This window comes from Macrobrachium rosenbergii, chromosome 56, assembly GCF_040412425.1.
Source record: "Macrobrachium rosenbergii isolate ZJJX-2024 chromosome 56, ASM4041242v1, whole genome shotgun sequence".
In the NCBI taxonomy this organism is placed as follows: Eukaryota; Metazoa; Arthropoda; class Malacostraca; order Decapoda; family Palaemonidae; genus Macrobrachium; species Macrobrachium rosenbergii.
This window is the reverse complement of record NC_089796.1, coordinates 5,820,001-5,836,667: the sequence shown is the minus strand read 5'-3', so window position 1 is coordinate 5,836,667 and position 16,667 is coordinate 5,820,001. Positions and strand designations below refer to the sequence as shown.

Here is a 16,667-nt window from a genome sequence, read left to right as displayed (position 1 = left end):
TAAATGTATAATCTGAACCATTAGTAGACTTTTTATGCATGAGAAATATAATACAATGAGTTATTTTCATTGGATTCGAGAAGAGTGAAAAGCATATTCCGTTAGGAGTCATATTGTTTCAAAATGTATCGTAGTGTATTCATGCAAATTCATAAAAAATTCCGTATGAACTCCATTATTTGACAGTAAATAGTTTTAGCATCGTCATAAACAATAAATATTTGTGTATAATGTACTATTTTGTGTGAAAACATGATTTTTTAAAAATAAAAGCACATTGTCGTGGTGTCGTACTAAATGTTGTTTCATTCTGCGGCATCGAAAGGCGTGTTAAGGCGGTGTGGTACCCGAAGCTGTGTACAGTAACGTCAACATCGCTCAGCTTTACGTGTGTGTGTTGGAGTTGTCAGCTGATGGAGTAGACGGTAATAATGGCAGTCAACTTCTTACTCTCCTCGCGAGTGGGTTCGCGGCCTCTCGTCCCTTCGAGTGACTGAAAGCTCTTCGTTCTTTCCCAGTGCTTTTGCTGCGACTGTTTCGTGTCGTCCCCTTTCTCTCTCTTTCCCCCTCCTACAAAAGACCCCACAGTTCAACCTCCCACCCCCCCTCCCTCCATTCGAATGCCTCCGTACAACATCCAGAAACGTGACTCGGTCAAGCTGCAAAACATAGACGAAATGGATGGACTTCGGAGTAATTTGTCCCACGAGGAACTCATACGGCATCAGGAGGAGGGCGTTTCCGACGGCGTGGTGGTGGTGGTGCCCCAGCAGCTGCAGAGGAGCCCTAGGCCCTCTGCTGCTACTTCGGGAGCCGACGAAGAGGAAGGACCCCGAACGAAGGCCACCAAGAGCCAGATTTGCACGGTGGCGATTTTATGCTATGTCAACCTCATCAATTACATGGACAGGTTCACTGTCGCAGGTGAGTTTTGTTTATTATAATTGAACTCCTCGACTAGGCTAGATTAGGCAGTGCCTAGACTTGTTTTAGGCTCAATTCTATGGGTAGTAATTGGCATGGCGTAAGGTTTAAAGGAAGGGGACGTATCCTAGATCAGGTGAAAGTGTTTGCAAGGCGTTCCTGGCATTATGACTTTATCCCATTAAACCCCTTCAATGCCAGATGGTTGAAACTATCCCATTATACCCCTTCAATGCCAGATGGTTGAAACTATCCCATTATACCCCTTCAATGCCAGATGGTTGAAACTAACCTTGGCACGGTGGCTTTACCAATCACGAAGTTATAGGCTAGCCAAGTCTAAGGGGGTAAATTCAAATAACTTTCCCTCAGTCGCAACCGTAATTGAAACAGGCATTGAAAAATCACCCGCCTTGCCAAAATGAAAATTAGTAGGCCCTTTAAACAAGTAGCCAAAACGACTACCTTAGCGTAGACGTATATTTTATTAATTTTACTGCGATTCCATGTCAGGCCAAGTTTTAATTGGGTAAATTTAATTGATTTGAATGGATAAAGGAGCTTATCAATTGAAGATTGTATATTCCGAAATGGGCTAGACTTTGTATATGGCGTAAATAGGTGTAGGAAATTGTTAGCCATGTGTATTTGTAATGTTATGAATGAAAGGTCATTTGTACACAGGTTTATTTTTATGTAAATTAAAAAGACCTAAATTTTGTTCAGTAGAATTAGAATGATTTTTTCGGTAATTTTGTTACGAATATAAATTTTTCTAACCGTAGATTTTGGTTATCTTGTGGTGTGCCGCCAAAAACCGCATCTTTCTTCAAGACCAGCCCGTATTATGCCTGTGATTCACTTTATACACTTCTTTTCACTTATATGTTTAATATTTTAGCCGTCATATTTTAGAGGCAGTGGCTTGTTTATTTTAGATAAGGTCAGAATACCGTAGCGTATATGTAACGTAGGTGTAGCATATTTCTTATAAGTTATTACTAATCATGTCTAAGGAAATTTCGTGCGTAGAATATGTGATATAACGCTACTTTTAAGGTTGATGTTCCCATTGTGTTGTCAATCTATTATAGTAATGCAGTAGCTTATAACGTTTGCCAAAAGAGGAGTTATCGTAACGTCACGTATGTTAACCGGTTAACCGACCTGGTGTGAGCAGCGGTGTTGAATGGGGATTTTTTTTTTTTTTGTTCTGCCGCATCGCACCGGTGAAGGTTTGAACAGATGTTGCCACCTGCGAACTATTTCGGAAATTTTTTTTTTTCGTTTATTCGTATTCAGGACGATTTTTTTTTTAAATAAGATAATTTAGTGATAAGATTCGTCGCGGGTTTGAAGGTTAAAAACACTGTTTTGAGGTGTAGCTGTGTTGTTACAAATTTTCCCAGCACTGAGAAAAAGGTGATTTGGCACCTGTGTACCTGATCACCCCATCTGCCGTATACACACACACACACTCTCTCTCTCTCTCTCTCTCTCTCTCTCTCTCTCTCTCTCTCTCTCTCTCGTTGTTTTATCCAAATATGAAATGATGCTTAATATTGTCTAAAATCCCCATGTCATATTCTAATGCACGTGAAAAGTTTATTCTCGTCCATTTGAGCAAAAATAATTGAATGAATTGTGTCAACCAGAGTGCTTTCTGTGGCGGCAGTGATGTCAGCCAACCAGATCTGAATTTAAAGAGAAAAACGTAAGCTGTCGAGGCATTTCATGAAGCCTTATTCTGTCGAGGACGTGATGTTAATGCGATTGTTCCTTGTAGACCAGCTAAGCATGTGAGAGGATTATTTTTATGTTAAGCAATAGGAAGATTCTGCCTTTCGATTTTTTTTTTTATTTCCTGGTGTGGGATTAAGAGCTAAAACAGTAAGAAAATTGTTTCAGATCTTTACTAGAGCGAATTATCAGTTGTTATTTTTGTGTCAGATCTTTGACTCACAGACTTTACTAGAGCGAATTATCATTTGTTATTTTCTAAGGCGCTAAAATTTAAGTAATTTGTAAATAGTGATAACTTGATAAGTGGTTGGGATCAATATCATCCATTCTTGCGCGTTCCATATTACAATATTATCCATTATTCCATCTTCCTTGTTTCCATAAATTATATAGCCTATACCTTTAATTTTTCCTCATAATTAGTCTCTTGCAAACATTTTTAAGGTTTTTTTTTTAGCTGCGGCAATTTTTCGTCACAATCATGCAATGCTGTTATATATTTATATATATTATATATATAAATATATGTATATGTATATCTGTATATATATAAATATATATATACGTATAATATATATATATATATATAAAAGAGCAAAGAATAATTAAGCAATCTCCCAGGAAAATTCTCTCTCTCTCTCTCTCTCTCTCTCTCTCTCTCTCTCTCTCTCTCTCTCTCTCTCTCTCTCTCTCTCTCTCTCTCTCTCTCTCTCTCTCTGTTTACTGTTATATTAAATGTATACTGAGATCTTCATCGGTACGTGCCAAAGGTTAGCACAAAGAGGAGTTACCTTCTGAATATTTTAGCCAAGGCTCATGCAGAAAATTAAATTAGTTTAGGCATTCCTGGGATATTGTTGTTATTATTATTATTATTATTATTATTATTATTATTATTATTATTCTTATTATTATTCATAAAAATCTCATAATAGCATAAGTCACCAAAATGGTGAAGAAATCCACAATTATAATATATATACAGTATATATATACATATACAGTATACATTTGCATATATATATAATTATGCATACAGTATATGTTGAGCTTCAGACTGCCATTCGATGGGCCGGAGTTCAATTCCCGCGGCCGGCTGATGAAGAGTTAGAGGAATTTATTTCTGGTGATAGAAATTCATTTCTCGCTATAATGTGGTTCGGATTCCACAATAAGCTGTAGGTCCCGTTGCTAAGTAACCAATTGGTTCTTAGCCACGTAAAATAAGTCTAATCCTTCGGGCCAGCCCTAGGAGAGCTGTTAATCAGCTCAGTGGTCTGGTGAAACTAAGGTATACTTAGAAGACTCTTATACCATTGTGGATTTCTTCATCATCACCATTATTATTATTATTATTATTATTATTATTATTATTATTATTATTATTCATTCATTCATTCATTCATTCACTATTAGAACACATGACTCACATAAGGCAGATAAGTAGTACTGCACATTGCACCGATTTTTGTTTCTCGTCTCTTGAAGTAAATATGTGATTTGCACTTGTCGCTATGTCTCGGGCTTTGGGCTATCTAGGTTCATTTGTCCTTCAGGTCGTCCGTACGGATATTTTTATGTAGGAGTTGAGACAGTTACACGTGTACTGTATGTATGTATATATATATATATATATATATATATATATATATATATATATACATATATATATATATATATATATATATATACATAGGTTAATGTATATTACACAATATATATATATATATATATATATATATATATATATATATATATATATATATTATATTTGTATACATATATGTAGTAGTTTGTAGGTAGTTTATTTATTCATCTATTTATTAACGTAGTCATTTATTTATTTCCTCCCAGTACTAAGAGTTCTATACTAATACAGGAATAGCAGATATGTGGCAGAGTATATTCTTAAGTTATCGCTAGTATGTTGAGTCATGGGCACATGCGAGTGTGACTAGTCACAGTATGACAGAAAATGTGACATATATATATATATATATATATATATATATATATATAAAAATATATATATATATAGGCTATATATATATATATATATATATATATATATATATATATATATATATATATATATATATATATATTTCTGGCTCACGTCAGGATCGAACCCATGTCTTTCAATTGAAAGACGAGACCGCTACCAGCAGAGCCACACAAGTCATAGAAGAAATTGGAACCTGGGTGTACCACTTTTTTATGACTTGTGCGGCTTGGTTGGCAGCGGTCTAGTCTTTCAATTGAAAGACCTGGTTCGATCCTGATGTGAGTCAAAAACTTATATCTGTTCCACACGTGATTGTGTGTTTATAAATTATATACAGTATACATATGTGTATATATGTATATAATATATATATATATATATATATATATATATATATATATATATATATATATATATATATATATATATATATATATATATATATATATATGAGAGAGAGAGCGCGCGTTGGTCACCGATATAGACTCACTCTCGTGGACACATCATCCTCCCTGGCATTGGTTGTGTAGCGCCCTCTTTAGGTGTGACTGCAAAAACATCGATAAGTTTGCGTCCTGTCATGATATTTTGAGTTCCAGACAGACAGACGACTAGACTTGGTCTTGATACCTCCGTCAAGACAGTACTGCAGGGTTGATGTGGGAGCGGGCAGGTCTCTCTCTCTCATATGTGTAATTGAGCTATGTAATACCGGGTATTATGTGAAGATTATGAAGTAATGACTAGTCTTTTCTTTAGGTTAGAATATAAGAGGTTTACGGAGCTCTGTAGGATATTAAAAAAAAAAAACCGGTTGCTAGGCCTAGCAATTCGCAGTCATAATTTTGTTACTGTAATGTCTCGTACGTTAAACGATGTTTGTTTATATCTTACTATTGCATTTTATTTTAATCCCTGTCTAAGCATTGTTTCCGCGACGCCAGCTTGAACACAAAAATTAAATAGCCAAGGTTGGTTTTTGTTGTGTCTAATAGCACTACAATTAGTTTCAATTTTGACGTAACCGGAACTTGCCATATCCTCCGTAACGGTTGGTGGTGGCGTGTGCGCGTCATATGAGCATATTTCTCTCTCTCTCACTCTCTCTCCCCTTCTTCTTCTTCTTCTTCTTGTTTACAGGCTTCCCCGTTTCTCTTGTGTGTGTCCTGCTGCTTGTTAATACATCTCAAAGACGCCTAGCTCTCGGTCATGTGTCTGATACAGTATAGTTTTTTTTTTTATATATATATAAAGTCACATGATGGGGATGGGAGGTTTAGGGGGTAGGTAGCATTTATTTTAATGTAACATTTTTTTTTTTTTGCAGAAACTGCAGTCTTTCATTTTCCCCCTCTGTCAAGAGATTTGGGGCTTCGGAAATTGACGTTTTACTGAATTTTTCACTAGGAATGCTGCAGAGGGCAGGCAGGCGATGTTTGTGGTAGAAAAGTTTTTTTTTATTTAATGCTTTCAATGCTTTCTTGTTCCTGAGCAAAGAACCTTTTCCAATTTGAAATTTGTACAGGTAACAAATGCCAAATTATTTTTTATTTTCATTTATTTTTTAAGGGATAAGTTTTAGGTCTATTTCAACTCATATTGGCCAAAAATACAGTTAATGAAAGGTTGATTGATTCAAACTGAATTTGCGTTTCATTTTTGACAGTTAAAACTTTCTACGCAGTGTTAACTTGATGGATCCATTGTGACCCATTAACCGTTGCACCTAAAAAGCTCAAGTTTTTTTTGTATATATGTATATATCAATATAATGGGGATTCGGACCGACGTATCAGTCAGGCAAAGTTGCGAGCCGTAAGTGCAGTGAGTTGAAGTTGCCAGTTCGTGTCAAGAGGAAGCTTCATAATTTCATTATTTTATGAATGTGAATGCTTACGTATGATCATAATTTTAGTTGGTGCATCCTTCTCGCGATTTATGCCTAGATTTTTAGCAGTATTTTATTGTGGTAGTTTTTTTTTTCTTTTTTCCTTTTTAGGCTGTGGATAGTACAAACTATCAAGACCTAATATCGTGTTTTAGCAAGACCACCGAGAAACACTTTTTCGGTGGTCACGGTTTTAGGACATTGCTTACACTCTTACACTTGTCAGTAAGAGGTCAACGACGCCGTGTGTTTATAAGCAATCGATGGACCTCATTTTCAGAGTAACCTCTCTCTCTCTCTCTCTCTCTCTCTCTCTCTCTCTCTCTCTCTCTCTCTCTCTCTCTCTCTCCAGATTACTCAGACCATGCTGCCTAAATGCTTTTACCGTATAGGCCTATACTTCAATCACTTGGTCTTCTGTCTAATGATTCTCTCTCTCACCCATTGCCCTGAATCGTCATCGAATATTATCTCTCTCTCTCTCTCTCTCTCTCTCTCTCTCTCTCTCTCTCTCTCTCTCTCTTTCCAAATTACTCAGACCATGCTGCCTAAATGCTTTTACCGTATAGGCCTATACTTCTGTCGGTTGGTCTTCTGTCTAAATGATTCTCTCCCACCCATTGTCCTGAATCTTCATCGATATTCTCTCTCTCTCTCTCTCTCTCTCTCTCTCTCTCTCTCTCTCTCTCTCTCTCTCTCTCTCCAAATTACTCAGACCATGCTGCCTAAATGCTTTTACCGTATAGGCCTATACTTCTGTCGGTTGGTCTTCTGTCTAAATGATTCTCTCCCACCCATTGTCCTGAATCTTCATCGAATATTCTCTCTCTCTCTCTCTCTCTCTCTCTCTCTCTCTCTCTCTCTCTCTCTCTTTCCAAATTACTCAGACCATGCTGCCTAAATGCTTTTACCTCATAGGCCTATACTTTTGTCGGTTGGTCTTCTGTCTAATGATTCTCTCTCACCCATTGTCCTGAATCATCATCGAATATTCTCTCTCTCTCTCTCTCTCTCTCTCTCTCTCTCTCTCTCTCTCTCTCTCTCTCTCTCTCTCTCTCTCTCTCTCTCTCTCACAATTACTCAAATTATGCTGCCTAAATGCATATACCGAATAGGCCATATTCAAGTGCTTGGTCTTGTTTCTAGTGATTTTCTCTCTCTCACCCTTTGTCCGAAATTCTCTCTCTCTCTCTCTCTCTCTCTCTCTCTCTCTCTCTCTCTGTTGGGGGGGGGGAGGAGAGTGCAACGAACCTTCTGCCTTGTGCGTGTTCTTTCGTATGATCTGTGGTAGGCTCACTCATCAGGCAAGCGCCGGTTGCCGAATTGCCGTTCTGTGCATGTTACCTGTTTTGTTTATATATTTTTTCTTATGCCGGTAACTCATTCGATGAAATTCACAAACTGTCTCATGGGACACGTCTGAATGCCATGAGCTTGCAAACTGATATTCCGGAACGAGAGCCGTAGGCCTATTAAAAAAAATATTGTGAAAATAAATATCTGAGATTTTATTAGGGGAACTGTTTGATTGCTGGCCGTACCGGCCTATGCATTGAATGATCAAGTACCCCCTAGAATGCAAAAAATTCTCTCTCTCTCTCTCTCTCTCTCTCTCTCTCTCTCTCTCTCTCTCTCCCCAATTTACTCAAATTATGCTGCTTAAATGCATATACCGTATAGGCCTATATTCAGGTGCTTGGTCTTATCTCTCTCTCTCTCTCTCTCTCTCTCTCTCTCTCTCTCTCTCTCTCTCTCTCTCTCTCTCTCTGTATTCTAATGATAGGTCTTGACCTTTTGTTAATATTCGACCTTAATCTGGCATAGGTCACATAACGCAAACGTCATTACAATTGAAAAAGGTCACCTTGTGAATGGTTTGGCGCGCCTTGCGAGGAAGATAAGGGTGGCGCGCCTTTGTGTGAAAGTAAACGTCTCCTGGTGGGAACAATTTCGCGAAATACCACGGGTGTCGTTTTCCAATGAGAAGCCGAGACATACACAATGCAACCACATACACAATGCAGAGACATATATACACAATGCTGCGTAATGCTGGCCTGTTTGTTTGTCATTTGTGCTTCTGCGGTGTTCATGCGGGCGTACTTTGAGCTTGGTCATGAACTAGAACACGCCAATAATTCTGCTCTCTCTCTCTCTCTCTCTCTCTCTCTCTCTCTCTCTCTCTCTCTCTCTCAATAACTCAGACTATGCTGCCGAAATGCATGTGTCGTATAGGCCTATAATTCAAGTGCTTAGTCTTAGGTTTATAATGATTCCCTTTCACTCTTTACCCGGAATCTCTCTCTCTCTCTCTCTCTCTCTCTCTCTCTCTCTCTCTCTCTCTCTCTCTCGTTAGTCCTTGGCATCCCAGCATTGATCTTCCGATATTTTTTTATCTTTGTACGATTTGGAGATATGATAACTCTCTCTCTCTCTCTCTCTCTCTCTCTCTCTCTCTCTCTCTCTCTCTCTCTCTCATTAGTCCTTGGCATCCCAGCATTGATCTTCCGATTTAAGCATTTTTGATCTTGTACGATTCGGAGATATGATAACTCTCTCTCTCTCTCTCTCTCTCTCTCTCTCTCTCTCTCTCTCTCTCTCTCTCTGTCGTGCGGTGGCGAATTGATTCAAGTTCCAGGAGAACTTGAATATTCATGGCTTATGTCACGAGTTGTCATCCGAGCGTTAGTGACGAAAAGAAAAATAAAAAAAAAGTTGAAATTGCCGCGTGAGTTTTCATGGAGGGGTCTTTTCAGAGTCGTGTATAATAAAAAAGGATTCTAAAGCCTCGTATATTCTATTCAGTTCCACTTAATAGTTTCATTCTGTGTCCATTCAGGTCCTCATGGACTCGCTTCAGTGTTTTGAATGGAGCCTGGGGTTTCTTTATATAGAAAAGATGTTTTTATATATATACCGGTAATGCATATGGAAGTTGTCGGCCCTTTAAGGGGGCGATAATAACCGCCTTTTCATGGGTTTATGCATATATAACTGCTCTAGTTTAGCCTGAGTTCATTTATGTTTATGAAAGTAGGTCTTGAGCATAAGTCTCTGAAGAAGCAGCCATGTAGGTTTAAGCCTGATCGTCCTCAGGCGTACCCGTGTAGGTCTAAGCGTGAGACTTTACAGACGTAGTAACCATGCAGGTCTTAGCCTGTTAGCCTGAGTCTCCTGAGGCGTACCCATGTAGGTCTAAGCTTGAGTCTCTTTGGGCGTAACCAGTTGGTTTGAGCCTGAGTTTCTATAGACGTAGTCATGTAGGTCTAAGCTCGAGTCCACAGGCGTATCCATGTAGATTTAAGCCTGAGTCTCTTCAAGCTTAAACATGTAGGGTTAAGCTTGAGTCTCTTCAGGCGTTGCGTGCAGGTCTAAGCCTGAGTCTTCAGAAGTAGCCATGTAGGCCTAAGCCAGAGTCTCTTCAGGCTTACACATGTAGGCCTAATCCTGAGTCTCTTCAGACGTTCCCTGTAGGTCTAAGCCTGAGTCTCCAGACGTAGTCAAATAGGTTTGTTTGCTTCATTTGTCACCTAGTCCCAAGTGAGGACTTTGGTATGTGTATATGTATTACATAGTAAATTAAGTATATTTATATACATGAAATATTGTGACATATTTGTTGATTTTTTACTTAAATTACATATATTATATATGTATTGACTAGTAAAGTGAACTGTAAAATGTATTTTTCTAAATAAAAGACTCGAGTCTGTTCAGATGTAGCCATGTAGAATTGTAGATCTTCAAATATAGCCTCGTACAGTAGGTGACTTCAGGTATTGCCTTTTAAGATTTAAAATCTGAGTGAATTCTCGTGCTTCTTTCTTTCTTTTGCATTGTAGGTCATATTATTATTATTTTTAAACATAGTAATGTAAAAAAAAAATTATTACTTGCGAGGGTTTGTAATGGAAGGATAAATACGTATTCGTAAGATTGGTTTAATTTTTGTAACTTGAGAATCATCGAATGATTTCTTATTTAAAATTAAGTTGTGTGTATTCATGTTTAATAGAAGTTTTACTTATTCATAGATATTTATGCATTAGTCTTTCTTATTATATTTGCACATGAATATGAGTGGTTTCCTAAAAAAACAAATTATTTGTCAGTATGATCAAGGGTGCTTATTTTGCGACGTTTTTTACATATTTTAATGATTTTTAATCAGATCATTTCCCTAGGTGATGCCATCTCAACATTTCTAGAACAGTCTACAGTGCCTCAATTGACTTAGTCACTGAATTTAATCAATTTCAAACCTGAGGGTTAGTCGACTACGGTAGCTTCGTGCTAGGTGGGAGAAACGCAGGGGTCTAGCAACCGCACGCCAGAAATACTTAGCAAGAAAAGAAGAATAGGAGTGCAAGCGTAGAATTCGGTTTGCGTGTTTGTGGGTCCATGTATCAGGTTGCATTGATTTTCACTACGTACTGCGTGTCAGGGTCAGAAGGAAAGTTACTTTTTTTTTTTATTAAGATCAGGGATGAAGTAACTTATTTATGTCGTCTGTTTTCATTCATTTTCGCTGTAGCCTGCGTTTCACAGTTGTATGTTCCCCGCAGGGGGGTTTAGTGCTTTGAGTGCGCCTCACGCTGTGCACCGTAGGCATGACTGAAGGTTCCCTACGGCCCCTAGCTGCAACTCCTTTCATTCATTTTACTGTACCTCCTTTCACATTCCCTTTCTTCCATCTTGTGCGAAGTTTTCCTTCTGTTACACCTTTCAAACATTTTTACTCACGATTTCCCGTCCAGCGTTGAATGACCCATAGGCCCCAGCGCTTGGCCTTAGGCCTAGATTTCATACTCCAATCCACAGTCGTAAGTGGGAAGGGGAGTTACCCATCCAGGTATTCGCCAGACCCAGTAGCGTAACCGAGGTCTTTTAAATATATACTCTAGCGTAAACTTAATCGCTCGAGGGAATATTACCGCACCGAGCTTATAGCCATTGCTGGGCGCCTCTTATGAAATCGAAAGTCGCACTTTTAAAAACCTTTACAGTGTCATCTCAAAGAGACGTGAGAACATCCCAGTTATCAGCATTAATGAATTTTTGTATGCCACCTTACATACGCTCACCTGATTAGATTTCACTCTCGTATATATTTATATTCTTCTATTTAGTGACCTAGATTTCTTTCTTTCTTTGGCTGGCGTGTTGGTTTTGTGGTGGTGTCGTTGTGGTAGGAATCATTTATAGCCTTCATAATTAGTCCCCAGGTTTTCATATCAGCGTTAAGGTTGAAAGTTAGTCACAGCGGTTTTGTTGTCTTAGTGTAAGTTTTGATAATAATAATAATAATAATAATAATAATAATAATAATAATAATAATAATAATAATCGTATGAGTCACTAAAGTGGTGAAAAAATACACAATGATGTCAGTAAATAGGCTATATATAAAAATATGTATTTTTAATATAATTATTTATATATATATATATATATATATATATATATATATATATATATATAATTTATATAATTTACTTAATGTATATATACTTAGTATATATTTACACCGACATCATTGTGAATTTCTTCACTATAATAATAATAATAATAATAATAATAATAATAATAATAATAATAATAATAAATATTGTAAAACTCCGGTAGCGGATGTAATGACGAAGGTATGAAATAATTCAATGCCCCTTATCATACAGCGTACAAAATTATCATCCTAAACATGACAGCAACAGGGTACCCATACTGTCAAAACGACAGTAGGCTAATTCAGTCCTGATTTCGGGACGGTACGTACCATTTCCATAGCCAGGACGAAGATAACATCATTCTGCATAATATTGCAAGGGGCTTCGTTAATACACCTAGATTATTGCTGTTACACACGCAAGAAAAAATACACAGATACGCAAGGCGTTGCAGTATGTAGAGATGTTGACAGAATTATCATTTATTATTATTACCTACTGTACATCATTTATTGATACTGCTTATCCCGAAGGGGGTTATGAGGTGCACTGTAGGCATTACTTGAGGTTCTTTGCAGCGTCCCTTCGGCCCCTAGCTGCAGCCTCCTTCATTTCTTTTACTGTATCTCCGTTCTTAGTCTCTTTCTTCCAACTTACTTCCCACCCTCTCCTAACAATTGATTCACAGTGCGACTGCGAGGCTTTCATCCTGTTACACCTGTAAGACCTTTCTATGGTCAGTTTGCGTTTCAGCGCTGAATTAGAGTCTGTATTCTGTTGTGTTGTAATCGATTAACAATACCCAATTTAATTTTGGGTATATACGTGTAATAAATGCCACTATATTGGCGAGGCCAGCTTCTAGTGCAAGTGGCACTAGAAAGTGACTAGATGGCAAACCTAGATTAAGCCAATGAATGAAAGTTTGAGAAGTGGCCTTGGGAGAAAATGTTTCTCAAGTAAATTACATTGCCTTAAGACGTGTCATGTGTAGTCATGTGATTTGGGGGGCGGGGCGGGGGGTGTTCAGGCTTGTGTAGGAGGTGGGCGTGGGCTGGTTTGAGGGTTGGTAGGTGGAGGGAGGGGGAAAGGGGGTTTTTCATAGGCGACAAAGGCCCTGTGGACGAGGTTTTGTAAGTGTCTTGTGTAAATTTTTTTGTTACTTTTTAAGGATTTTTTTTATAAAGTATATATGTGGCAGGTTTTTTTTTTTAACTTCTTTAAGAATGTGGCTGTTTATTTTACTGTAAGTATGTGGACTATTTTTAAGCATGTGGACTTTTTTTTTTTTAAGTATGTGGGCAGCTTTTTTTTTTTAAGTACGCGGCAGATTTTTTTCTTTTAAGAATATGGGCTGTATGTGGGGATTTTTACTTTTTTTAAGAATGTGGTTTTTTTTAAGTACGTTGTCTGTACTTTTTTATACCTTTTTTTAATAGGCTTTGTGGGCTTTTTTGGTGCCTTTTTAAGTAAGGGGGCTTCTTTTTTAACTTAAAGTATATGGACTGGACTTCGTGAGGGTGTAATGGCGGGCCGGGTAATCACATTGGGTTTCGTGTCGATGTTTTAAAATGGGGTTCATTTCTCAACATGTCATAGAGGAATTAAAGCTTCAATTTACTTTCATTCCTCGTATTTGATTTCAATGTGCATACGTTTATATATATATATATATATATATATATATATATATATATATATATATATATATATATATATATATATATATATTATATATATTTTTATATACATTTTTATATTTATTATATATATATTATAAATAAAAAAATATGTTTCTCTGTACTGTAATTAATATTGCTTTATGAAATAAAAAAAAGGAAAATTCCGATAAACACAATTAACACGAAAAGCTATGGATTGTGATTATCAGCGTTTTAATCATAATCACATATACCAGTAATTAGCGCTCAAGTACTGTCAGTCAAAATTTTTGGTATTACTGTGATATGTATGTGTTTTTATGGGTATTTATTTTTTAGTTAGACCTATCTGTTATATATACTGTATAGGCTATATATGTGTGTGCGTGTGTGTGTGCGCGCGCGCGCTTCTCATTAGCAGTCTTACCGTATGCTACTGCGCGTGTGGCGTCCACTATTTCGAGACAGCTGTTTTAAAAGAATTGCTGACCTAAAACAGTTTACGCCACATGGCCATTGGAATTCAAGAGGTAATTGGTAACATTATATATATATATATATATATATATATATATATATATATATATATATATATATATATATATATATATATATATATATATATATATATATATATATATATATATATATATATATATATATATATATAATATTCAGTTAATCTCTCTCCATATTTAGGCTTGTCATTAGTATCCTTTTTTGTATAACTTTTATATCTGATTTTTTGTCTTTATATACTGTATATATGCCTGATTCCCTTGTTTTATTAATTTTTTGTCTTTTTGTCATTTCCATGTTATGTTTTCTTAATTCCAAAGCGCAATTAAGGACGCAGATTGCAATTTCCCTTAGTATTTGAAGATGCATCAGAGACAATGTTTTTTTCCCAGTTTCAATATATTTTTTTTAAAAATTTAATGCCCATCAACGGTTTGATTTCTTAACACCTGGTGTATTTGGCCATCGATTCAAGTTCTGTGTATCGTGCACGCTGTTTGGGAGAGATACGAATGTAGCTCTTTTTTTTTAGCAGGGGGGCGAGCAATTGATAACGAAAAATTCGATTTATTTATTTATTTATTTGGTGTTCCTGTTGCCGTCGTTGTGGGGTTTTTGACGAAAATGAAGTTGAGATATACTTTTATTGTCTTTGTTCTTATTTCTACTTTTATTGTCTTTGTTCTTATTTCTACTTTTATTATCTTTGTTCTTATTTCTACTTTTATTATCTTTGTTCTTATTTATACTTTTATTATCTTTGTTCTTATTTCTACTTTTATTGTCTTTGTTCCTATATCTCTCTATCGCTTCCTTCTTTACTTCAGTCATGTGAATCACATGAATCTGACATTTATCCTTGCGTATGGCCGCAATATTCTCTCTCTCTCTCTCTCTCTCTCTCTCTCTCTCTCTCTCTCTCTCTCTCTCTCCAGTCCTTGGCATTCCCGTCATCGATCTTCCGTTTAAAACAATTTTGATCTTTGTACAATCTGAAGATTTAATAGCTCTCTCTCTCTCTCTCTCTCTCTCTCTCTCTCTCTCTCTCTCTCAGTAGTCCTTGGCATTCCCATCATTGATCCTCCGTTTAAAGCAATTTTGATCTTTGTACAATCTAAAGATTTAATAGCTCTCTCTCTCTCTCTCTCTCTCTCTCTCTCTCTCTCTCTCTCTCTCTCTCTCTGGTCGCCCATTGATTGATTGATTGATTGATTGATTGGGTCTATCATGAAACATTCGACTGACTCTGGGCAAGAGTTTTTTTTTTGATTGGAAAATATGATCACGCCAGACTGAACTCTTATTTTTCATTTTTTGGCGACGCTAGATCGCTCTTCCTATCATTAATCAGAACCTTGTGCGTATTAGAAGACGCTGTTAGTCACTGGGACATTGAAGTGGTGTGTGTGTGTGTATGTATGTGTATATATATATATATATATATATATATATATATATATATATATATATATATATATATATATATATATATATATATATATATATATATATATATATATATATATATAGTATACAGTAATATATAGGTAGTATATACTGTATACAGTATACAGTATATACTATATGTATATATATATATATATATATATATATATATATATATATATATATATATATATATATATATATATATATATACCTCTTTGAGGGTCTGGTTTCTGAATTAGGTGCACTTGATTATTATTATTATTATTATTATTATTATTATTATTATTATTATTATTAGTTCTAACTAGAACTGCAGCTTGCAGTTCTAACGAGAAAAGCAAAATGACATAGCGTAATCACAAGGGACTCTTTAGGGAATAGCCTAATCACAAGGGACTCTTCAGGGAAAGCATCTCGCACTGAAAAAAAAAAGAAGAATGCTTCAAGTAAGATTACACGAGCCCGCTCAGCAGAAAAAAAAAAAAGGAATAAAGGTATTTGTACCAAGTTAGATGCTCTGAAGATCCTGTGATTCAACTACAGGATTAAGAAGTGGATTCCATAATTCGTCGAGACTTTAAACAAACAAAAAACTGAACCACACAAGACTTAGAAGAAACTCCATAATGAGTGCTGTGAGGTGGATGGCGTAATCCCGAAATATCTTATGTAAAGTAGCCTATGCGCAGTGAGTTATTGGTAAGACGGTGTCAGAGATTACCAATAAGACGTGGGGTGTGAAATCTCATAAAACCCGAGGTCCCATCGGGGAATTTTTAATATGCCAGTCAGCTTTTGACGACCAGGCAGGAGGACAGTGTATTAAAAACACGACAGAATGAGAATTTAAAAGCTCATAGTATAGACTGGTCTCCCAGTGTCTTGAAGGACCCAAGTGTGTGTGTGTGTCAATTTAGATTTATATTAATGTATGCATACAGTATAAATTTATATATATACATAAATTTAATATATATATACATATATATGTGTATATATAATCATGAAGCTACAAATGTCGCTTAATATCAAAT

The 16,667-nt window shown here is 36.3% G+C and overlaps 1 protein-coding gene across 1 annotated transcript in view; it reads left to right on the top strand.

The window, feature by feature from the left end:
* Window positions 1-357: 357 nt before the first annotated feature.
* LOC136836703 (protein spinster-like) overlaps window positions 358-16,667 on the top strand; it is a 96,425-nt gene continuing 80,115 nt past the window's right edge. The window contains exon 1 of the mRNA XM_067101207.1: window positions 358-924. Within this exon, the coding sequence (XP_066957308.1) occupies window positions 621-924 (304 nt within the window). The 5' untranslated portion in view covers window positions 358-620. The remainder of the gene's footprint in view (window positions 925-16,667) is intronic.